At 35.4% G+C, this 25,141-nt stretch overlaps 1 protein-coding gene across 1 annotated transcript in view; it reads right to left on the bottom strand.

The window, feature by feature from the left end:
• Positions 1-25,141, bottom strand: part of uggt2 (UDP-glucose glycoprotein glucosyltransferase 2) — a 638,028-nt gene that overhangs the window by 249,655 nt on the left and 363,232 nt on the right. The window contains exons 20-21 of the mRNA XM_028799549.2: positions 11,075-11,173; positions 8,680-8,774 (exon numbers count right to left, since the gene is read on the bottom strand). Coding sequence (XP_028655382.2) covers positions 8,680-8,774; positions 11,075-11,173 — 194 coding nt within the window. The remainder of the gene's footprint in view (positions 1-8,679; positions 8,775-11,074; positions 11,174-25,141) is intronic.

The raw sequence follows: 25,141 nt of genomic DNA, 5'->3' as shown, positions 1-25,141 counted from the left end.
GATACGACGACAACTCACACAGCCAAGATCACCAACTCTAAGAGCATGGGACGAGAACGCTTGCCCGCACACCCGCCTGACTGTTACCAGCATTCACCGCAATGTATTGGAGTGTAAAACCATAGCAGCTGCTAACTCACAAACTGTCCTTATTCCCCGGGCCGTGTCCAAACCATCGCAGCTGATAACTCACAAACTGCAACAAGTCACCAAACACCTCCTCAGTTGCTTTCTATATCTAAGAAAATATATACAGGTGCTGGTCATAAAATTAGAATATCACGACAAAGTTGATTTATTTCAGTAATTCCATTCAAAAAGTGAAACTTGTATATTAGATTCATTCATTACACACACACTGATGTATTTCAAATGTTTATTTCTTTTAATGTTGATGTTTATAATTGACAACTAATGAAAGTCCCAAATTCAGTATCTCGGAAAATTAGAATATCAATTAAGACCAATGCAAAAAAAAGGATTTTTAGAAATGTTGGCCAACTGAAAGGTATGAACATGAAAAGTATGAGCTTGTACAGTACTCAGTATTTAGTTGGGGCTCCTTTGGCCTGGATTACTGCAGCAATGCGGCGTGGCATAGAGTCGATCAGTCTGTGGCACTGCTCAGGTGTTATGAGAGCCTATGTTGCTCTGATAGTGGCCTTCAGCTCTTCTGAATTGTTGGGTCTGGCGTATTGCATCTTCCTCTTCACAATACCCCATAGATTTTCTATGGGGTTAAGGTCAGACGAGTTTGCTGGCCAATCAAGAACAGGGATACCATGGTCCTTAAACCAGGTACTGGTAGCTTTGGCACTGTGTGAAGGTGCCAGGTCCTATTGGAAAATGAAATCTGCATCTCCATAAAGTTCGTCAGCAGCAGGAAGCATGAAGTGCTCTAAAACTTCCTGGTAGACGGCTGCGTTGACCTATGACCTCAGAAAACACAATGGACCAACACCAGCAGATGACATGGCACCCCAAACCATCACTGACTGTGGAAACTTTACACTGGACCTCACGCAACGTGGATTCTGTGCCTCCCTTCTCTTCCTCCAGACTCTGGGAAATGCAAAATTTACTTTCATCAGAGAACATAACTTTGGACCACTGAGCAGCAGTCCAGTCCTTTTTGTCTTTAGCCCAGGTGAGACGCTTCTGACGCTGTCTCTTGTTCAAGAGTGGCTTGACACAAGGAATGCGACAGCTGAAACCCATGTCTTGCATACGTCTGTGCGTGGTTGTTCTTGAAGCACTGACTCCAGCTGCAGTCCACTCTTTATGAATCTCCCCCACATTTTTGAATGGGTTTTGTTTCACAATCCTCTCCAGGGTGCGGTTATCCCTATTGCTTGTACACTTTTTTCTACCACATCTTGTCCTTCCCTTCACCTCTCTATTAATGTGCTTGGACACAGAGCTCTGTGAACAGCCAGCCTCTTTAGCAATGACCTTTTGTGTCTTGCCCTCCTTGTGCAAGGTGTCAATGGTCGTCTTTTGGACAACTGTCAAGTCAGCAGTCTTCCCTATGATTGTGTAGCCTACAGAACTAGACTGAGAGACCATTTAAAGGCTTTTGCAGGTGTTTTGAGTTAATTAGCTGATTAGAGTGTGGCACCAGGTGTCTTCAATATGAACCGTTTCACAATATTCTAATTTTCCGAGATACCGAATTTGGGACTTTCATTAGTTGTCAGTTATAATCATCAAAATAAAAAAAAAATAAACATTTGAAATACATCAGTCTGTGTGTAATGAATGAATCTAATATACAAGTTTCACTTTTTGAATGGAATTACTGAAATAAATCAACTTTGTCATGATATTCTAATTTTATAGCCAGCACCTGTAGATACTCATTATTCCCCGGCACACGTCCACCCACGCTCTCAAGGTGCCCGGACGCAACAACTCACCAAACAAAACTTCAGTCGCTTTTCTCTATGCTACAGTATACATGCACCTCTGAGCAACGGTGACTTTTCATTATTCTTTTCGGTTTCAGCTGCATTTCTAGATATAATCCACCAAGTCGTCCGACCAAGGGATATGAACAACAGAGCCCCGCCCACCAACGCTAACCCTCCTCCCACGTGATAGGGAACTCATGACACAGTCCACCCTCGCTCTCGAGGCATGGCTTGCTCATGTGCCTGCCCCCAACAGCTCACCAAACACATCCTCACTCGCTTTGGTCTGTGCTACTGTCCACCTCCAGCTGTGAGACACGTTTACTGTTCATTTGCCTACCATGGCCAACTCTTCAAATGTATTTCATGGAAACAACACTTCTTTCAATTCGAGCGAGAGTGCAAGCATTTGCCAAGAATGTTTTCATTAATCAAGAACAAAAGTCAGAGGTTCAAAGACGATCACATACCGTCGTATTTCCGACCATAAACGATGCCGACTGGCGATCCGGGGGCGTTATTCCCATGACCCACCAGGCAGCCAACCGGGTAACCAAAGTCTTTGAGTTCCTGGCGGAGAATGGTTGCAAAGCTGAAACTTAAAGGAATTGATGGAAGGGCACCACCAGGTGTGGAGCCTTTCGTTTAATTTGACTCAACACGGGAAACCTCACCTGGTCCGGACACGGATAGGATTGACAGATTGATAGCTCTTTCTCGATTCTGTGAGTGGTGGTGCATGGCCGTTCTTAGTTTGTGGAGCGATTTGTCTGGTTAATTACAAAAACGAACGAGACTCCCTCCTGCTAAATAGTTACGCGACCCCCGAATGGTCAGCGTCCAACTTCTTAGAGAGACAAGTGGCTTTCAGCCACGTGAGATTGAGCAATAACAGATCTGTGATGCCCTTAGATGTCCGGTGCTGCACGCGCACTGAATGGATCAACGTGTGTCTACCCGGTGCCGAGAGGCTTGGGTAAGCCGTTGAACCCCATTCGTGATGGAGACTGGAGCTTGCAATTGTTCCCCAGGAACGAGGAATTCCCAGTAAGTGAGGGTCATACGCTCACACTGATTAAGTCCCTGCCCTTTGTACACACCCCCTGTCGCTACTACCATGGTTGGGTGACTTGGTGGATTATATATAGAAAAGCAGCCGGAAACGAAAAGAACAATGAAAAGTCAACGTGGCTCAGAGATGCATGTGGGCTGTAGCAGAGACGCAAGTGACTGAGGCAGTGTTTGGAAAATGAACAGTCAACGTGACTCACAGGTGCATGTGGACTGCACAGGGACGAAAGCGACTCAGGTGAGGGCGGGCACATGAGCAGGCAGTGCGTACTGAACGATGACTAAAAGATGACTAAGAAATCAGTTGCATGTTGCCCTCTCCAGAGTTCCATCTTTTCATTCACCTACAGTCGTATCCTCAAACCCACCCCATTTGGACAACTGTGTCTTTCAGAAATTGTTCACCCATCAATACTTAATTATGCGGCGTGGCTAGTTTAAACTATTTTGCTTCATTACTGGCACTAATGTGCCCCCATCCCAACTTTTTTTGGAATGTGTCCTGAGGAATAGATGTATATTAACAAATGAAATGAAATGAAGTTGGCTGTCAAAACTTGAAATATCTTGGGTTCATACTGTCTGAAACAACATAAAAGTCAAAAGTAAATTTAAGAATCCCTGCATTTTTTTTTTTTTTTTTGCATTTTCCATACCATCTGAACTTTTTCTGATTAAAGGTTGCATAAAAATACATACTGTACACATACCTTATACACTTATCCCTTGTGATTCACAGGGGTTACAGGTGCAGAGCACCCAGAAATGCTTAAATCTGCAACTATGTTTTGGTCCTATGGTTTTTGTATACAGTAATCCCTCGCTATATCGCGCTTCGACTTTAGCGGCTTCAAACTATCGCGGATTTTATATGTAAGCATATTTAAATATATATCGCGGATTTTTCACTGGTTCGGGGGTTTCAGTGGACAATGGGTCTTTTAATTTCTGGTACATGCTTCCTCAGTTGGTTTGCTCAGTTGATTTCATATAAGAGACGCTATTGGCAGATGGCTGAGAAGCTACCCAATCAGAGCACGTATTACGTATTAAATAAAACTCCTCAAATATATTGTGAGCACGGGGGCTGTTCGCACCTCTAGAGTATACGACCGCTCCTCAAAAAACGCTGAAAGATTACCTTCACATTGCTCCCTTCCTTGCTAGGCTTATTTGTGGCTGCTTTGTCAAGCGATATGCTTCCTGCACGGTGTTTCACATACTTAAAAGATCAAACAGCACCTATTGATTTTTGATTGTTTGCTTTTTTCTCTCTCTCACACTTGCTCTGACATTCTCTGCTCCTGACGGAGGGGGTGTGAGCAGGGGGGCTGTTCGCACACTAGCCTAGAGGATACGGACGTTTGTCTAAAAATGCTGAAAGACTACCTTCACATTGCTCCCTTCCTTGCTGGGCTTCCTTGCAGCTGCTTTGTCAAGCAACATGCTTCCCGCATGGTGCTTCGCATACTTAAAAGATCAAACAGCACCTATTGATTTTTGATTGTTTGCTTTTCTCTCTCTCGCTCTGACATTCTCTGCTCCTGATGGAGGGGGTGTGAGCAGGGGGGCTGTTTGCACCCCTAGACGATATGAACGCTCGTCTAAAAATGCTGAAAGATTACCTTCACATTGCTCCCTTCCTTGCTGGGCTTCCTTGTAGTTGCTTTGTCAAGTGACATGCTTCCCGCGAGGTGCTTCACATACTTAAAAGCTCGAACAGCACCTATTGGTTTTTGATTGTTTACTTTTCTCTCTCTGACATTCTCTGCTCCTGACGCGCACTCCTTTGAAGAGGAAGATATGTTTGCATTCTTTTAATTGTGAGACGGAACTGTCATCTCTGTCTTGTCATGGAGCACGTTTAAACTTTTGAAAAAGAGATAAATGTTTGTTTGCAGTGTTTGAATAAAGTTCCTGTATCTCTACAACCTCCTGTGTTTCTGTGCAAACCTGTGACCCAAGCATGACAATACAAAAATAACCATATAAACATATGGTTTCTACTTCGTGGATTTTCACCTTTCGCGGGGGGTTCTGGAACGCAACTCCCGCGATCGAGGAGGGATTACTGTATTCTAAGTTTACTGAACTAAATAAGATCCAAAAATGTGCAAGAAATGCAAGATAGAATGATCACTGAGCAAGCAAATCACATATGTGAGGCTGGCTACTGAGACAAAGATGTGTGGAATCCCACAGACAAAGTACATAGTACAGCAGTTCTTTAGTGAACTGTAGCTTTTTACGAAATTTAACTTATTATGATAAAGTTGTGGGCGACATGGTGGCGCAGTGGTAGCGCTGCTGCCTTGCAGTTAGGAGACCAGGGTTTGCTTCCAAGGTCTTCCCTGCGTGGAGTTTGCATGCTATCCCTGTGTCTGCATGGGTTACCACCGGCTTCCTCCCACAGTCCAAAGACATGCAGGTTAGGTGCATTGGTGATTCTAAATTGTCCCTAGTATGTGCGCCCTGCGGTGGGCTGGCGCCCTGCCCAGGGTTTGTTTCCTGCCTTGCGTCTTGTGTTGGCTGGAATTGGCTCCAGCAGACCGCTGTGACCCTGTAGTTAGGATATAGCGGGTTGGATAATGGATGGATGGATAATAAAGTTGTGTGTATATTTATGATAGTAAATGACAAAAATGATTAATATTACATACACAAAATAAATAAAAAAAACACTAAGCACAAAATGATAAACACAACAGTTTCGCAGACAAAGATAATGTCGGAGAAGTATTGAAGTTATGAAATGAAATCCCCTGTGAACAGCTACCTGAAAGTTATGCAAAGTTTTGTCCTAGTATGATGCCAATGTAAATGAAGATTTTTAGAAGCTGGAAGCACTCTTAGACAAAGACATTTTCTAACCCAGACAAAATCACACAAACAAGCAGGCACAGGAGAAGAACATAGATCTATAGAAAACTGTAATCCATGAGTGTAATTGTAATGCAATTGTGAAGTGAACTGTTGACATTTAAAATATGCACCATTTTTTCAATCCCATTTGCTGGGATTTGAAGTCCATTTATGTGTCACGTGTGTTTTTCTGCAATAGATTGCAAAACTCACAAAATAATTTTCATTTAATTATTGATGACAAACCCACATGAACCAGCAATTAACAAGGGGCTGACTTGTATATATACCGTTATACGGGTGGAGTGAGACTATCTGTCAAGCGCTAGAGTAACGTGATACAAACCAGCCCACCTCTACTCCACATTTTTACTAGGCTTCCATGGTAACTGATCACAAAAGAAAAGAGACCTACAACTCCTAAATCGGCCGTCTCTTGCATGTTTCAATGCACTCAGATAGATGCTGGAGCAGTAAATTGCCATGGTTAAGAGCCTTGTCTTGTAGACTATATGTAGCTTCAGTTTGTACCCTCAAAAGCTAAAGCCATGCTTTCCAATCACGTTTAACACAGCAACAACATGCTCTTACAATGAATGCTTAACATTTTAATATAAAACAACAGCAAAACAGCATAAGAGTGAAACAGAATTGGATTGGGGCAAAATGTATTTTTAGAGTGCTGTGACAAGTTTAAAACCTATTGTCAGTACTCTTGTTAAACAAAAAGCAGAGCATAATGATAGAAAAATCTGTAACTTTTATAAACAATACAAACTAACAATTAAAAATGACAAAAACGCAGATTATGGAAATGATGTGCAAAACACATGCAAAATATAGAAGAACAGCTTCTCTGGAGTAAGCTGATGCCAAGACTAGTGTGACGTAAAGTAAACAGCTATTCTTTTACCATTGAATATCAGAGTTTACCTTCATATAAGATCTTTTTCATAAACATTCAAATTAAATTTAAATAGCGATGTTTATTCTGACAGCTCCAATACTTACTGAATATCTGTCCAGGAAAGGCTACAGAAATGAAAAAAACACCCTGCTAATCATAACAATAATGCTGATCCTGACTTGATTTGATCCCTTGCTTCATGGGTTGTTAGTAGTAGGAGCTTGGGAGCACAAAGAGCACAGAGAGAAAGGGACAAAGAACTTGTGCTGTGCTGTTCTCATTTCATTTATCATAGGTGTGTGTATGTGGTTAACATACAGTCTGTGTCCTTATACTGTCTTTGAAACAGGGTGGTGCATTGGTTAGCTAATTGTCCAATTCACAGAATTCATAAGCACTAAAGGCATTTCATCCACATCAGGGTTTTTACAGCGTCTTAGAGGGAAAAAAAAGCTTATAATACATCATCTCAAAATGTAGACATTGCTTTCTGGCTTTATCTGACGTTGTCTGTCACAAATGAAAACTGTGAGTGATTTTTCTTCACTAGGGGAGAATAGCCTCAAATCTGCAATAGACCCAGAAAGACTGCATCTTTTGATTCTGAGAGTGATCTCTTTTGGAAACTGGATTTTAGTGATCTAATCAAGGACTTTGCAACAAAGAAATACAGAAAAGTACAAATTCAAAAAACAAGCGTTCGTCTGTGTTGTTACACAGAATGGTCTATGCAGTATTTGATATTTCTGCTTTTATGGGTATTTGCAATGGTTTTATAGTCGACTTTTCAAACCTCAGTTTCTGATGGTCATTTGGTTACTTGTCATCTGTGCAGCAATAGCTAATTAAAGATATAAGCTTTGATGCAATATACTTTTTCTTTCATAATTTCACAAAGTATGTCTGAATTTTTTGTGTTCTTCAGATATTTGTCATTCATTTTAAAGCTAAGACTCTGTATTTGTCATTTAAGTTCCTCTGTGTGACTCTGACACCTGTATAGCACTCAGTATTTTGTGTAGGTTGGTAGGGCCCCAAAAATGGCTCTAGCCCAGGAGAACCCTCCCTCTTTAATCTGGCCTTGCCTATGTAATGTATATGTTAAATGTTTATACACACTGAAATCAGGAATAAAATCAGATCAAGAATGACACCAAAACTACAAATTATTTCAAAGTCAATGGAAAAAATATTAAGAGAATTTGTGTGGGAAGGGCAGATGTGTGTATTAAAACTAATACTCATTTAGAATTTATAAGGGCTTTTCTTCTCTATTTTCATTACACATTCCCTGAAAATCAGACCATCACTGGGCACACTGACATGTGGAAGGAAACTGATGTGCCTGGGAAAACACACAAATCCACACAGGTAGTGGATGGATGGGAAATAGAACCCCAGTCTCTTGTACTATAATACAGCAAGGCTTGGGTGTTGCACATGAAAACAGTTATGAAATAGGACAACAAAAATAATTCTAATTTTGATATAGCACTGTTAAATGAAATCTGAGTAAGTAAATCCCATTACAACTTTAATCCTGCTTTGACATAACAAAAAGTACTATAGTTTCACTATATAGTAATAATGCTTAGGCAAATTTCTTTATTTCATTTTATTACATTTCAATTTATATTTTAATATAGAATATGTAGAAAGCAGTGGATTTTATATTATTTTTATGTTACAAATACTTTTATTATTTTACAGAACATGAAGATGTACATGACTTATAATTAAACATGAAACATTACAAGTTAAAAATCGTATTCTCATTAAATTATCATTATGCATATTCATGTATTGTTTCACTACTTTTTATTTGATTCAAAAATCAAAGAGCACCTACATATATGAGTCTAATGAGTGCAAAGCTTTGTCAAAGAATTCTTGTACCCTGTGTGGCAACAGCAATCACTACAAACTCACCATGTGTTTCAATGCATTAGACAGCAGTCTTCTCCCAGATGGCTTGTCAAAATCAGCAATAATCCAGATGGTCACCGCATAAATTATATCTTTATCTAAAAGAAAAAAAGAAAGAAAAAAATGTAATGCATAAATGAGCTACTGGACACAAAAGCTCCATCTATAAAACTTGCAATACTCAAAAGTGTATTATTGTATAAGTAATTTTGTGTGATACTGTGCCCACAATATAAGTCAGGCCACACCTCAAACCAATTAAAACTGACCAATACATTCTGATCTCTAGACATCAAGAATATGTTGAACTGAACACACACAGGTGCATTTATGAAAGTGACACCTTCAGTCATTTTATGACATTATAAAAATAAGTAAGACAACTGGAATGACTTCATCTTAATAAAATATTATTCATTTTATGTTGCAACAGGGAACACAAGAATAACATTCTCTAAGCTGTACACTATCACAGTGTGATTTATATTTTTCAATTTTTTTTTAACTGCTTGAGTAATACATCTGTTAAATTTTCATTTTATGTTAGCACTACAAAAGTGATGGCAGAGGGATGGAGGCATTCAAAAGCTTTTTGCCATATTTACATATCATCTGCTCCAATTCCCCTGGCTGGAAAAAATGGATCTCATCCCTAGGGATTGCCCAAGACTGCAGAAAAAGGAAGAAGGGAATCTTGGAAGCTTAATTGCCAAATACAGGAAACATAAATAATGTCTATTACATCACAATTTTATAATTCACTAAAACAATTTTGAGACTTTTTTGTTGTTTATTTACTTTACAATGTATTTAAAAATAAACGGTGTTATTTACAGGCTGACGTGTACACTATAAATCATTTACTTTGGGACCTGTGTTAAACCAACAAGAACTACAGTTGAAGAAGCTTAGGAAAACAGTTCAACCAGAGAGTTGTTCACCATTTCAGATATGACTATTATGTAAATAAACACATTTAGAATGCAGAACTCCAAATACCTGCTCTTATTTGTGCAAAGAAATTTTAAAGCGAGCTTTTAAGCAAGGAAACTTTTTTTTAAGCTACTGACTTATAGATTTGAAGGGATCTTTTGCCGACTACTGATGAGGAAATGCATAAAGTAAAGGTAGCTTTTAGAAAAAGCATAACTTTGTATTTATTAGAACAATCTTATTAATATCTAATTAGCAAAGTTGTTGAAGTGCTCTGCTTAGCATTATTAGGTCACTTTATTGAGATTAAACAATTTATAAACAAGAACAAAGCATTAGTTATTAATCTGTTAATTATTAGTCTGTAGTCTATGTGTTATGGTCTATTTATAGTGAAGCAAATAAAAAGTGTTAGCATCCAGTCACTCAAGTGTACTGATATGTACAAAATGTTGTCAAAAGGTGAACAGACAAGCAGCAACACAAAAATAGGCATAGGGATGTTAATTGCTCCATTCCTACTAAGAAAAAAAGATATATTATTTTAATTCTTTCAAAACTAGAAAAAAAAACAAATACTATCAAATTGAGTAAAACTGGTGTGGAACAAAAAATGTTATGCAATATACTTTATGAATGTTAAAAAATTCATGTATAAGAAATGGACAATGTAGGAACAAAAGCAATTAAAGTATTCAAGCAGGTGTTTTCTTTACTTTCAGAAATGCCTTCATTACATATCAATTATCACAGTAGTGGCTGAAAAGAAAATATTATTTTCAAAGAGGGTCCAAACTGAACAGCATCAGGTGTAGAACCACCATGGATATGACACAGACCACCTTAGGGCACATTCCCTCACACATTCACACCCACTCATCATTTTTAGTTGCCAGTAACTTCACAAGAATGTCTTTGAGAGGTTAGAAGAAAAGAGGAGTACCCAAAGAAAACCATATGAAGACAGAATGAGAACATGGAGACATCCTAAGAACCCAGATCAGGATTTCAGCTCAGTCTCTTAGCCCTGGCACCAGAGTGCTGACCTGAACAAAGTCAAAAGAAACTATAATAAAAAGATTAAATCACATTTGCATATGTTTAAATATGGTAAACCTGCATTTGGGAAGGTCAAGACATGTCTAACACATTTATGGTACAGCGCATGTACAGATTTTAAGCACATGTTTATGTTTATTTGATACGAAATGTAGAATCAGAATACATCATTTAAATTTAAAAAAATGAATAGATATTTTATAATGGGCAAATAAAGTGCTACTAGTTTGAACCCAGGCAAGATGTGATAATACTACCACTACTAACCCAGTTAAATAGCAGTGTCCCAGATAATTAGTTCTCTCCAATATCTTATCTTTTCATTAACACTAAAAATTATTTTAGTATTAATAAATTCTTTGTCACTTGTAAAAAATAAAGAAAGGAAACCCCTAATAACAATTACCATGATTGGTTAAATACTTCATATTTTCCATAACGACAGCACTCTTATCTCTGGAGTCCAAGAACGAGAAAGTAACAAAATCTTGCCAATCCTCTAAAGCTGTAAAAACATAAACAAGGAAATAATGAAATGTTTTTACCATAAAAATAGTAATACATTTAACAAAACACATACACTTTTTAGTATAAATAGTGAAGAATGTGTATCCAAATAACAGATGTAAAGAAATAATGGATAGTCTTAGCATATTCATCACCTCTTCCCCAAATTACAGTTTATACTGTAACTATGACTGTATTGTGAACTTGAAGAAATAAATATCAGTTTGCACAAACACTCAGGGGATGCTAGAAGAGCATGTTCTTTTTAGATGCAGCATAGTGGATGTGGAATAAATGCCATCTCGCTTTTTATTCTGATCCAGCAATCCTTTTTCTGAACTGGCTGCTTGCAGAGTCAGGGAGAGCTCACAAGGTAGAATCCAACTCTCAATCAGAACACCCAACTTTAACAGTTTAGGAATTTTGAATAAGGCATGAATTCCACGTAATAGCAGACTGCAGCACCACAACCTTAGCCACTGTGCCTCCAAATGTCCGTTACTTTGTTATCTATACAACTTACACAATAACAAATAACCAAAAAATAGTGTACAAGTACAACCATAAGTTTAGTTACAGTATAATAAAATAATATACTCTATTTATATGGAGCCTTTCCCATGCTCAAAGCACTTCATAGAAATTCGGAAAGAACATAGAATATACAACTTTGGATACAAATAATATCTGCAAAAAACACTAAATAAAGATAAATACAATATAAACAAAGCAATTAAATAGAATAATAGTAAACAAACCAGAATCAAACCATATGAAAATTGACTATATTTCTGATATGTTATGTATAAATCATAAAGTTTAGTATATGGCTGTTCATATTCAAATAAGTAAACATTTAAATATTCTTAATAACTGAAGTGTGTAAACATTTTAGTATCACTTTTTATACATATAATGTGCACTTAAAAGTAAAACAATAACAGTTAAACAGTTTGAGATGCTACGATTTATTATTGTAAAATATATAACTGTATGTAGGTCATATAAATTCCCTTTCCCATTGCAATCCATCTCAGTTAGATCTGGTTTATGGCCAGAAATACAATACTTCATGGATATTAAAAAATGCAGTATTTGCTCTTTATGAAAAACCACTTTGAAGTGTAAATATTCAGTAACTACAAAAGCAGAAGTTAGACTGAAAAAATGCTTTTTGGAATATGGCGTCCAATATGGTGTGTTATCTTCTACCTAAAGTTAGTTTTATTTTACCACAATTCACTCTAATTCAAGACTGCTATTTTGTATATTTTCCTTTATTATGTTTTTGCATACACACGCACACAATAAGATGAGTAAGCAATATAAAACAATTGCAAACAGCACAGTTCACAAACTATCATTTCTTTGATCGTGTTATGTACAAAATGGGATTTTCTTTTGTTTCTGTAACTCTTCATCTTGGCACAAAGAATAAAGCTTTCCTTTTGACACAGCAAGTTTATGTTACTTTACTTAAAGCTTCTGGCTTTTTTTATCAGAAACCAGCTGCTACAAATCTAGTGAGCCAATATAGCCATGACTTCCTGATGATGTGACAGTTTAAAACAAACAAAAAAAAACACACAGTGACCATAAGTTGGATGTCTAGAAGGTTTAAAAATTCATCTTGGCGATGTTGGTAAACAAGATGCTGAAAAGCAGGTAAGTTTGCCTATGGTTAATTAAAGTTTATGTTTTGTTTAATGTAGAGAAAAGCCAAGCAAAATGACACCTTTTATTGGCTAACTAGAAAGATTACAATATGCAAGCTTTCGAGGCAACTCAGGCCCCTTCTTCAGGCAAGATGTTTAATGTAATAGTAATGAATGTTAACCATTCTGCTGAACAGTGTAGTGTCATGTCATGTGTAAGTAATTATTACACAAGGTTAACACCATTTGACATTAGCTTACAGTTTAAAAAACACATGCTGTTTTACAACTGTCGAAAAATCAAATGTAATGTCAGGATGTATTAATGACTAATTTGTCATGTTTTTCTATCTGTACTATACTGTAGAAAATGAAGATTTTTATTATTAATTCACTGCTTATGAAAATTTAACAGTTTTAAAGTAGTGTGGAGTTACATATTTAAGGTAAAGGTAAAGTGTTCTGCTGGGTGGATACTGTTCACTTTTTCTTATATGCCAATTTCAATGATATAATTAATGTGTGCATGTACAGTAAAACAAATTGAATTAGACTTAATTCTTCTCTATTTCACCCTTTTACTTTTTTCAGAGGCATCACTGGAAAAATGGCCTCATGTTATGCCATCAATGATTAGAACAACAATAAACACCAAGCTTGCAGAGCTCAGAGAGAAGAAAAAAGTCCCCAAGATCACGGAAGAGATCATCCTGATGCTTTTTGATAACTAGTTTCAGCATTCAATTTATATTCGTAAGCTGAGCTTTAGTGCCAGTCAACATGAATTTTACTTTGCTGAAGTTTAATTTTAATGAGTTATATTCCATCCAGATTTTAACTTCTGATGAACCTTCAATTTAAACAAAGCAATAGATCTCAGTATCAACCGCATATAAACAATAACCCAGTCCAAAGCCACAAATAATATGACCAAGGGGAAGCATGGGGATACAAAAGAGCTGAGGGCAATGCCTTGAGGAAATCCTTGTGTGACAAGCACTGAGCTGGACCTGCTGTTGCCAAGATTAACAAACTCTTGCCCATCAGTCAGATAGGACTTAAATACCCAGAAAGTTCTCCATTCTGGACAGTAGAATGTCACGCTTGACTGCATTAAATGCTGCACAAAGGTCTAATAAAATTAATGGTTTGCCCAGAGTCTGTAGCCATAAATACATAATTACGTACGTGAAGCAGAGCAGTTTCACTGCTATGTTGTCCGCTGAAACCATACTGAAAAGGTGCCACTAGTTTATTACAAGTTAAGCAAATGGTGAGTTGAGGGGCAACAACATGCTCAAGAACTTTAGACAGAAAAGATAAGTAAGAACATTGTTGAGATTGTCAGCATCAATATCACACTTTTTTTAATGCTGGGGTTACAGAAGCAATTTTCAAAGTAGCTGGCACAGAGCCAGTGTCAAGGGATGTACTTAAAATTGTAGGAACAGTTGGGATTATGGCATGAAGGCAGGAATTGGTAAGTGTGGTAAGAATGGGGTCAAGCAAACAATCTGTAGTTCCCAACTTACATACCAACTCATTTCTAAATGTAGATGAAAATGGTGAAATTTTGGAAAAGGAGCTAGATGGAGAGAGAAGACGGGGAAAATTATAAAAGGATTGATTTGTATTAATTGAATTATTCAGATATTTTATGTTATCACTGAAAAAGTGAAAGAATTTTCAGTTTTCAGTGGATGAGGTGATTGACCCAGATGCAGTAGTTTATTAACCACAGAGAATAAAACCCTTGGGTTATCATGGCTATTCTCCATTTTTGTGCCATAGTGTGTATTCTTGGCTGCAGTTAGTGCATCTCTGTAAGTTCTTTGATAAGGTTAAGTGGTGAAAAGTCAAGCAAAATGACTCCTTTGAATGGCTAACTAAAAGATTACAATATGCAAGCTTTCGAGGCAACTCAGGCCCCTTAAGGAAAGTCTGGACATGTACATTAAGGCCAGTCTTACATAACACTCTGTCAAGGTGTTGGCCAGCTACTTTTACAGAGTGTAATGTTAAACTATAAAATGGCTCTGAACACTAGATCTGAAATTGTTCCAACAAGGATAGACAGAGACGGGTATTTTTAAGGTTTCTGAAAGAATTTTGAAGTTTACAGGTATGAGCTGGAAGAGGAACTAAGACAGTGACAAACAATGTTTTGTGGCCAGAGAGGCCCAAATCAGTGCTGCAAGTGTGGACAACATATAATTTTGATGTACAGACCAGAACATCAAACATCTGGTCATCTACATGCTGCACCAAGTCAAAACAGTCCAATAGGGATAGGAATTTATTTGCCAGCTTGAAATGCAGTTATAAAAATGTATGTGAGTTAAATGCAAAAATAACCATTACAAGATGGTCAATATACGAGTGTATATGAATAACAGTCTAAACGTTTATCACGTTTACAGAAATACATTGAAGAGAAAAGATGCTATGAACTTGAGAATTCTTGAATAAAAAAAAAATCAGATAAATAACCAAAAAAGTATTTTTAGTAAAACTGGTTAAAAAGCATTACTAACAATGATAACCTTCGAATGTACAGCCAACAAATTGGAAATGTGGAAGATATTTTTATTGGTAGAGCAAAAAATAAAAAAGATAAAACATTCAAAATTCATTTTTAAGTATTGTTATAGTAGCATAAACAATGTGGAAATCATATAGCATCTTATGAAGCAAATAATAAAAGACTTTTAAAGAAAAGCAGATCAAATACATAGTTCGAAAACTTGGGGAATACTGTAAATTCATATGTTAAGCAAAGTTTTATCCAAAATGAAGTATCATAGACTTTAGATATGAATTTTATTTTTGTACTGACAGTAAATATGAATATTAGGAAAAAGGTACTGTAGCATCCTTAGCATTATTTTTACCCCCAAAAAATGAGCAATAAACATTGAAATTTTTTTTCCTACAAGAAAAAATGTTAGTACATGTAACAGAAACTTGTTAATACCAAAACGGCAACATAAATACACTAAAAAAGGTATGTTTAGTGTCCACATGCTTTGTGTGACATGTGGAACAGTCACCAACATATAGCCCAACACTGTAATCGGAACAGTAGAAACATGCTTTTTTCCACATTTTGCTTATATTTTTTTTTCTTGCTTGCAAATGAGAGGGTACAATGTCAGTGTCTGGTACACATGATGGACACAGCCAGTGTATTATTATAGGGTATCACAGCGCAAGGATTAGTGACTTTTACATTTCCACTGATATGAACATTGACAGTTACTGCATTGTAAACAATACTCAGGGAGCTAATGTCTTTCTTGCCCATCCACCTGATGGCAATTTGTTTGCCTTTTTGCCACGCACATACAGCAAACCTATGCAGCATTACGGATCTGAAATCACCAGACATAAAACAGGGTTTAATCCCACATTACCGTTTAACTATCCATATCAATGTCTGATGACCAATTCACATTGTCATCACAACCACTTGATGCAACTAATGGTTCAGGCTGTCAGGCTGCTGTTTTGGCTCTGTTTGGGAGGCATAACACCTTTTTGCCATTTGTGGGCTGCTGGAACACAACAGATGTCTATGACATGTGGAAGTATGTGGCAAAAATTCAAAAACAGATATGTGGCAGACCTAGAAGAAGAAGGGTTGAGTTAAAAAAATTAAAATGGGGTGAGAACTCTTATAAAAAGGGACAGAGAGTAATTTAATAAATATAATGAAAGCTTAGCATTTTTCAGAGATCAATTGCTCTAAATAAAAATTTGTGCCAGAAATGATGTCATGCATACAATGCACAACGGCGCACAATGCAAAAACAGAGCCTCGGTGTGCATTACCATATCTTAATTATCTTATTTATTTGCATTATGAGAAATAAAATATATACAGTATACCATTTCTTCATGTACAGCACTACCTGTAATTTATTAAAAACAAAGCTTTTTTTATTTACTTTTAATTTGTATTGTAGTTTTTCACTTGTACAAAAAAATTCTGATTTTTACTGTGATATTGCTATACATTAAAACAATTACACATCATGGTAAATATATTTTTAATGAAAATAATCTGTTTTAGGCTTGAAGTCAAAAAGAATGTGCTAGTTTTCCACTGGTAACAATCTTTTCATGGTCATCTACATGGATTTCACGGAGATTCACAGCAAATAATGATGAAATTTAGTAGTTGAATAAAACTACAGAATACCATATCTCGAACTAACCATATGGCACGAAGACATGCTTTTTCACAAGTGCTGTTAAGATAATAAAAGCTATTTTGTAGAGCCTGTAGAATCTGAACTTTAGGCAAGCAGCAGAAGATATTTTTTTCCAGTAAGAAGAATCGCACCTAACACAGGCAGCCATGTTACATTATGTAGTTTTACTGCAGCTGCCTGATAATTTGTGTGCCTTTCTGTATTTTTATAGTGGGGTGCATGTTTATATTAAGTTGATGAAAAAGTATTTAAAGACTGTGGTTACGGCAATTTATGTCAATAGTACATACATGTCTAAAGAGCCACTAACACTATACTTCTGGTTACTCAAAATGTTATACTTGATATTTCATTTTAGTGTAACAAATTCAACATTTTTATGCAACATTCTGGGGCTTCATTCACATTAGTTGAAGCCTATGACAGAGCTAAATGTAGTTAATTTCCCTGTTATTTTTATTAATAAACATTCCATATTGCCAAGTAATATTTTTTTACATATTGCAAATTGTTTTATTTTGGTACCTCGTTTAAGAGGTAAAAATTTAAAGTGTACAGATTTTTTAAACATTGTACACTTTTCACTGGCTATTGTGAAAAATAGCATGTTCAAGAAGTGCCACCTATGCAGCACAGAAATATGGTACTGTGCAGTTTACAGGAGGAATTTATTGCTAAAACTATTCAATTAATTATCAAGAACTAATTAGTATAAAATCATTTCAGTGAATTGCTCATTTCTTAAATCAAGTGCATTGTTAGAGGATGATTCTGGACTTACTTTGTTAGTAACACAGTACAACAATAAGGTCTTGGTACTCTTAAATCTAAGGTAAAATATATTGGTTTAAATGCTTTTACTATTATTATGCTTCTTAAAATGAGATAATGTAAGCAATTAGTCATGAGTGGAATGGTCCAGGACATGCATTTGACTAGTTGTCAGTGTGGTACTCTTTAAAGGCAAACTCTTAGCCAAAAAGTGAAATGAAACACTGCCATGAACCTCATATCACAACTTAATTACACAAGAAATGCCATATTTGGAAATTTAGAGTATTACTTGGCATTTTACAACAGAAACGTGAGTACTGGATACACAATGTTCTTCAGACTGTCATGTATTCTTTTGTATGTGCTGGTGTCTCATTTTATATAATTTAATTAATGTCTTAACACTCATGAAAAATGTTAATGGTACTGGAAATCTCCTGATTAAAATTTATTATAGCCTACTATAAAGAATTTCAGGCAAAATGATATTAATTACTTTGTAGTTACAGAGCTATCATAGGTTGATATTTCTGTGTATTAAATATCTAGGATCAGTGGTAGCCCAAAATGGAGAAATAATTGCAGATATAACCCACAAAGTGTATTATGGATGGAACAATTGGAAGAAGTATCAGGAGTATTGTGTGACTGAAGAATTAAAATAAAGGTTGAAGTTAAGGTTTTTAAGACAGTGGAAGACCAGCAATGATGTATGGAGTTGAGACATGGGCAGTAAAAGGAGCACAGGAGAAGAACTTAGATGTGCCAGAAATGAGAATGTTGAGATAGATGTGTGGAGTTACTAAAACTGGACAGAATAAGAAATAAGAGATTCAGCAAAACTGGGAGAGACAGATAAGAAAACACAGGAAAGTAAGTTGAAGCAGTATGAACATATCATGAGGAAAGACAATGAATATTTGGGAAAAAGGGTGAAGAGAATAGAAGTATGGGAAAGAGAAATCAAAGTAGAGGTGGATGAATAATGTAAAAGAAGATTTGAAGGAAATGGTTTCAACTTCAAGGAGGTGCAAGACCGAGCAGTACGGAGAAGTCTGATTAAGCACATCAACCCCACACAAAAGTGGGAAAAGATGAAGAGGAATAAATTTTGTTTTATTTAATATCTGTTAAACAAATCATGGCCTAATAAATTCAGACCATTTAAAATGAAGATTCTTTTATGAGGTATGAGACCATACATCACAAAAACACCATTACCCAAAATCATACAGCAATAATAATTTTAAATTCAGATTTTTCTCATTTAAGAACTTGTAATGTAAAATGGACTGAGCCCAACAAAACAAATATTTACGTACACCTGTGCTCAACACCTATTACCAAATATTTGACTGCCTCTTACTGCTTTTTCAATCACTCCTGTTTTTCCTTCATTCTTAAACCCACCTAATCCAATTCAGGGTTACAGGAGGCCAGACTTTACCTGGTAGCATTATGTACAAGGCAGGAAACCACCCTGAAAAGCAAAGCAGCCCACTGCAGAGCACATGTTCAATAATAATGATTTTTATTTTCCTTCAAAAGTGTAGAAGCTAGGATATGGGTTAACTTTGAATTAATCCTCTTCTGCAACATAGTTTTAATTTTTTTCTCCATCTAGGTGTTTAGTAACATATTTTTTACTGTACAATACATGTACTGTATTTGGCTTATACAATTGCTTAAACTTAAAAGGTTAGGTTATAAAATTATATCAAATTCAGAAGAATACTGCTTAATGTAAGCTAAATGAAAAGAAATGAAACCACTCAGCATTGTTCCTTTATGTCTCATGCTTGAAAAGATCCTCGGTCCTTTTTTAAAAGCAGTCAAAAACTTTCAGGCTATTGTTTATACAGCATCATTTATCATTTTTTGATAGTTTGTCAAGCAAAACCTGTGAAAATTACATAAATTCATGTTTATTAAATAATAAATAAATTGTTTTTATAATGCATAAGTCTCTTTTAAACATGCACTGAAAAGTAAAGTATGTCCCATTATGATGGAATTCTGCAAAGGTCTAGTAGAATAGGGGAAAGCCCTGCATAGAATTCTAGAGCATCACAAAGAGAAGCTTGCACTGTGGGCCTATTCTTTGAAAATAAAGAAATGAATGCATATGAGTTAGGCAGCAGAACTGTAAATGTATTTCTAATTACAAATTAAAGAAGGCATTCAATGGTAACTGAATAGCTTATTCAGGTTGGGGAAATAATAATCGAAATGCATTTTCAGTATACGTTGTATTTTTCTAAAATTATAATATTCAAATTAATACATCATGTTAAAGACAATCACAATGTCAAATTATTATTTATACAAATATAAACATGGCTTAATCAACAACAAATCAAATAAATTGAAATTTTTTACTGTAGTCGATTTCAATTTTATAATTTTTGTAAAAATTGGACAGCCCAGTATTGAATAATTCTCCCTTTTGTTACATGCAGAACTAAATTTCACAAAAAATAATCCATGGATTGTTGGCTTAGTGATCCAAGAATACCTGAAGGTATTGCTCTATTACTTCAAAGAAATTAAGTATTTATAGGCCTTCGCCTTCTTTAAATGTATGGTAATGATATATAAAAATAATAATATATAATAATTAAAACATCTGACAGTAAACATTTTAAAGTAATAATAATATTTAAAAGTTAATGTGAGAGAAGAATATTAGAGTACCCTGGTGATTTTTGCTATTAAGTAATTTCTCTATAACTTCACAAACGAGAATGTCGTTATAACACCATAAGGTAATCATTTCTCAGGGATAAAACTAAAAAGTAGAACAAACACAGCAGGAAAGCTACCATATTTCTAGTAAAACCAACAAAGAAATGAAGGCAAATACACAGTATGCAATGGCTACTCCATGTCCATTGTTGAGGGCCATGCTGGCTACAGTGCAAACATACATACAGTAATTCTTTTACTTGACACAATTTTTTCATGCTCAAAAAAGCATGCACCACCCTAGGGCAACAGAGAACCCATGAAATTCATCACTGTCTCCAGGCTGTTCATATGCAGTGAGCTTCTTAACTAGAAGCCAATTACTACTGCTAATGCAACATGCACTTTGGGGCAGAATCTTCAATTACTAGCTTGTTAAGATTAAAAGTGTTAATTTGCTGCTTCTACTTTTAAAGAGCTACAATGAAAATTCAGAATTGCTTCTTGTTTTCTTAACCAGCTGTCAGTTAACAAGGAGATCCAAATAAGCAGGAAATCAGAAAAAACAGCATCTAACCTGATACCATTTATACTTGAATGTATTCAACATAAAATATCTGTTTCAGTAAATTATTTGGAAAGAAATAATACAAAGTGGACTGAGAAATAGCAGTCTGCCATGGTCCTCAAAACATTGCCATTGCATCCTCAAAAAAGAAACATCTATAAAATTAACCATATATGACAAGAAAAATGTAAAGCCATGGAAAAATGAAAGAAGTAACAAGTTTCATTATCATCAAGGGCTTTCTTCTAATGAAGAAGTTGACTGAAGAAGATAACCCTGAGCTAGTGAATGAAAAATTATTGTCAAGGATGTGCACACTGCATCCTTAACTGCTTCCACTTGTAGTTTAATAAGTAGGATCTATTGGGGAAACTTTTAAGGGTCTTGGTCAATATTATTTTATGCTCTAGAGTTCTCAATTTGTTTGTATTACGTTCTCACAAAAGTCAACGTTTTTAAAGCATTATCAACTTGTCCAAACTGTTCCTTTATTCATTATCACACTACTGGATAGCTGCTTTTGAATAATGTCATTTATAATTGATTTTATTTTTTAATATGTAATATTAGACAAATTAACTCTCCAGGAATTGCAATGACAACTGGATATAAAGGGTTTGTATACTGTATGTAAACATTACCAAGAAATATAAAATATGTCTCATCCTGTCTTGGCAATTTATTTATTTATTTTTATTTATATTAATCTATGCAACACATCACTCTATAATTTCTGAAATTTTCTAACACAACCAAATTACTCTCTTTTGGATCTATACAATACAGAAAACATTAAAAAAACTTATGTGAACAGTTATCTGTTTATACAGATAAATTAACTTTGCAATGTAGTGATGTATCCCTCTTTCTAATTTAACACTATTTCTATGTTTAATTTGTATACGTGATTTTAATATTGTCTGTTTATAATCTATCAGACATACATCCAGGCTCCTTGTATTGGCCACTGCTTCATTTATTTACATGTGTTTTTTTTTTATTGTACTGCTCAGATTGTATATTGGTTGAATATTAAAAAATAAATATATATTTCATTCATCTCTCTCACTTCTCTCCAGCAGAGGCTATTCTGTCTTGGCACAATATCTGCAAAGATATTTTTAGCTTATCACTGGAAATTTGATGTTTCTATCTCCTTTGCATTTTGGCAAGCCTCGTATATCAATCTTGTTCTCCTAGAACTCTCAGTGATGGTGATCAATGGGTCATCCACTTCATAAGTAACAAAATGGCATGCTCTAGCAAAACTTCTGCAGAGCCAGATGGCCAGCGGTTGCAGTTGCTCTCCTCTTCCTGCTCCCTAATTCCTGGTACAGTGGGGTCTGACATTTAGGCTGCATTTCTCTCCTAGGTTTGCTCAGGCCATATTCTTTTTACCTTTTTAACGGGACAAATTTTGTGTGTTTGGTGTGTTTTTACTGTTATTACTGCATTTACAAATGTGACTGCTTATTTTATGAGAAACCTGTTGGTGTCAATATTTTTATTTCTCTTTAATATTATTTAAACTTCAATAAATGCCTGATCACAAAAATAATGCATTTCATTTATATAGCATATTTCCCATGTTCAAAGCACTTAATTTTAGTAATCCTATTTGGCCAGTAAAGCATTATGTGATGGTTCATGCTCTTAAATGGCAATGAATAAAATTAACATTTACTGATTGAATAACAGTGTATCTGCTATTTTATTATAGTCTCCAATCTCCATATGAAGAAATATATGAGCTATATCATTGTATCTAATTTTTATATGAAATTACGTAGTAGCAATTTACAAAGTATTTCTTTAAACCTACCACAATGCTCTTAAACTGTATCTACATCTATGGCTTTATCCAACTTTATTTCCTTCCATTTTTACTCATCTGTTCTAAATGTGTTTCTTTGGAAGTTATTTTTCCTCCAACCACTAAAAGACTTTGGCATTAATTACATTCTGGTTACTGGTTTGTAAAAAGTCAACAATCTTTGTCTTGAAGTACATATTAAATTTTACAACAGTTCAAGTCAGTGCAGACTTCACTTCTTCTTGTAATTTTCTAAAATGTATTGAGTTGATAAGGCAGGCACACTTATGAACCGGTACCGATAGTTAGAACATTGGATTCAACAGAGCAGACTGCTATTCAATCTCCATTTCCCCATTAATTGTTTGACTATGAGTGATTAATTAAACCAAAATCTGCTCCACTGTGAAAAAAATACACTATTGAAATCTATCCTGACTATGACAGTCACCTTGGGTAAAGACATTGGGCAAATCTGACAAATTTAAAATAATGAAAATGTTTGGGTAACGAAAATCACTAATCAGTAAACTAAACTAAACTTACAGATATTTCTGTGAAGGGAGAGAGGTTTATAATATTAGGTCTAACTCACATTTTTGTCCTTGTAGCTTTCAACCCTCTATTCTAAAATCTCAAACATTCTCACTAAGGCATAGTTCCTCTTTTATGTGAAGTAGTCTGCATTTTAAGCAGTCTATCAACAGTATTATCGTGCTTACTGATTTTTAGTCTTCTCAAGGTATACTCACCCCAAACAAAAAATTCTTTTACTACTATAGTATATTGACTTGAGTACAGATCCTCTATGTACATGTTATTTTTTTTAATTCTTCAAGCAAGATACAATTCTAATCAATGAAAATCACCATTATTACATTATTATTTTGCTCTTGCATTTCTGTTTTTTCAACTCATTTATGCATAATACCGTCTAATTCCTAACTAAAACTATTAAGTCAATACTCTCCCAAACTTCCGACCTCATGTGTCAGAAAACCACTTCTGATGCCAATGTTGAAAAACATGCCAATATTGTTTAAGTCTAAGAAATCCAGTCATAGAACAAGAACAAGCCACACATTGAACTCCCTCATTGCCAAAATTTTGGCCCTTTTATTTAATCAAAATGTGTATTTTTAACCATAAGCTTTTCACTCACTTGTTTAAAGTTGTGTTCTATTATTTGCAGTATTCAACTACCTATGTAATTTCTTAGAATGTGGATCTTTAATCACTTTGGCAATAAACCTGTCCATATATTCAGTGTACAGTATGCACCTAGCAATCAACATGCTTTAAGAGAATCCCTGTTGTTGACGAAAACATGTTTTTCAGTCTAGCCAGTAAACGATTCTAATGCTGTCTTAGATCTTTCGGAAAGCAAGTTTACAGGTTCCACTGGGGTTCTTCTGTTCTTTTTTTATAGACCCTAAAAGTGTTAACAGTATTTACTCAGCTGTATGTGTCAGGAAATGGAAATTTTTTACCTCTAGAATTGATGACCCTGCATAAAATCCACCTCTTGTCCTTACATTATACAACTACCCCCTGTCCCATCCAGTTACCTTGAGATGTAAACTGTCATCGTGAACGTAATTATTTTGAAATTGATGTTTTGAGAAGCTGACATCAATTTTAACTGTGGTCACCTTACAAAGCTTCTTTGAAAGTTCAGACTTCAAATAAGCTTGACACTGCAGAGGTTTGTTCCTTTTATTTATGAGGGAGTTGACTTAGTTCCTAGACTCAGATTTTCTACAATTATTTCTTGCCACTCACCAATATCTTTAACAAATTAAACTTTTAGAAACCTCTAGCACACAGATGTAAATATATATTTGCAGGCACATGTGTATATTACAGTATTAGCCAAGTCTTTATCCTGTAGTAACAGGTGGAGTATAACTTTGCTATTAAACTTGTGGAAATACTGTATATGCAAATTACTAATAGTGAGAATGTGGACAATACAAGATACATATAGCTTTTATCTTTTAGCACAGCTTTTTATTCCAATTCCTGTTTCCAAAGGTCTTAGATATCACAGCTCATAAGGGAATTCCTGCCTACATTTGTCAGAGCTGCACTTATGCTGTTTTTCAGCAAGGATTACAACCAATTTGCCTTTTTGAAAAACAATTATTGAGAAGCTTTCTATGGAAGAAAGAAAGAGATCTCTGTAGGTTAAATTTGAACTCATTGTATAATGTTAAGCCACATGAACTGTGATTCCTGGAGATTGTGTGTATTTCAT

This window comes from Erpetoichthys calabaricus, chromosome 4 (assembly GCF_900747795.2).
Source record: "Erpetoichthys calabaricus chromosome 4, fErpCal1.3, whole genome shotgun sequence".
In the NCBI taxonomy this organism is placed as follows: domain Eukaryota; kingdom Metazoa; phylum Chordata; class Cladistia; order Polypteriformes; family Polypteridae; genus Erpetoichthys; species Erpetoichthys calabaricus.
This window is presented reverse-complemented; position numbering and strand designations above follow the sequence as displayed.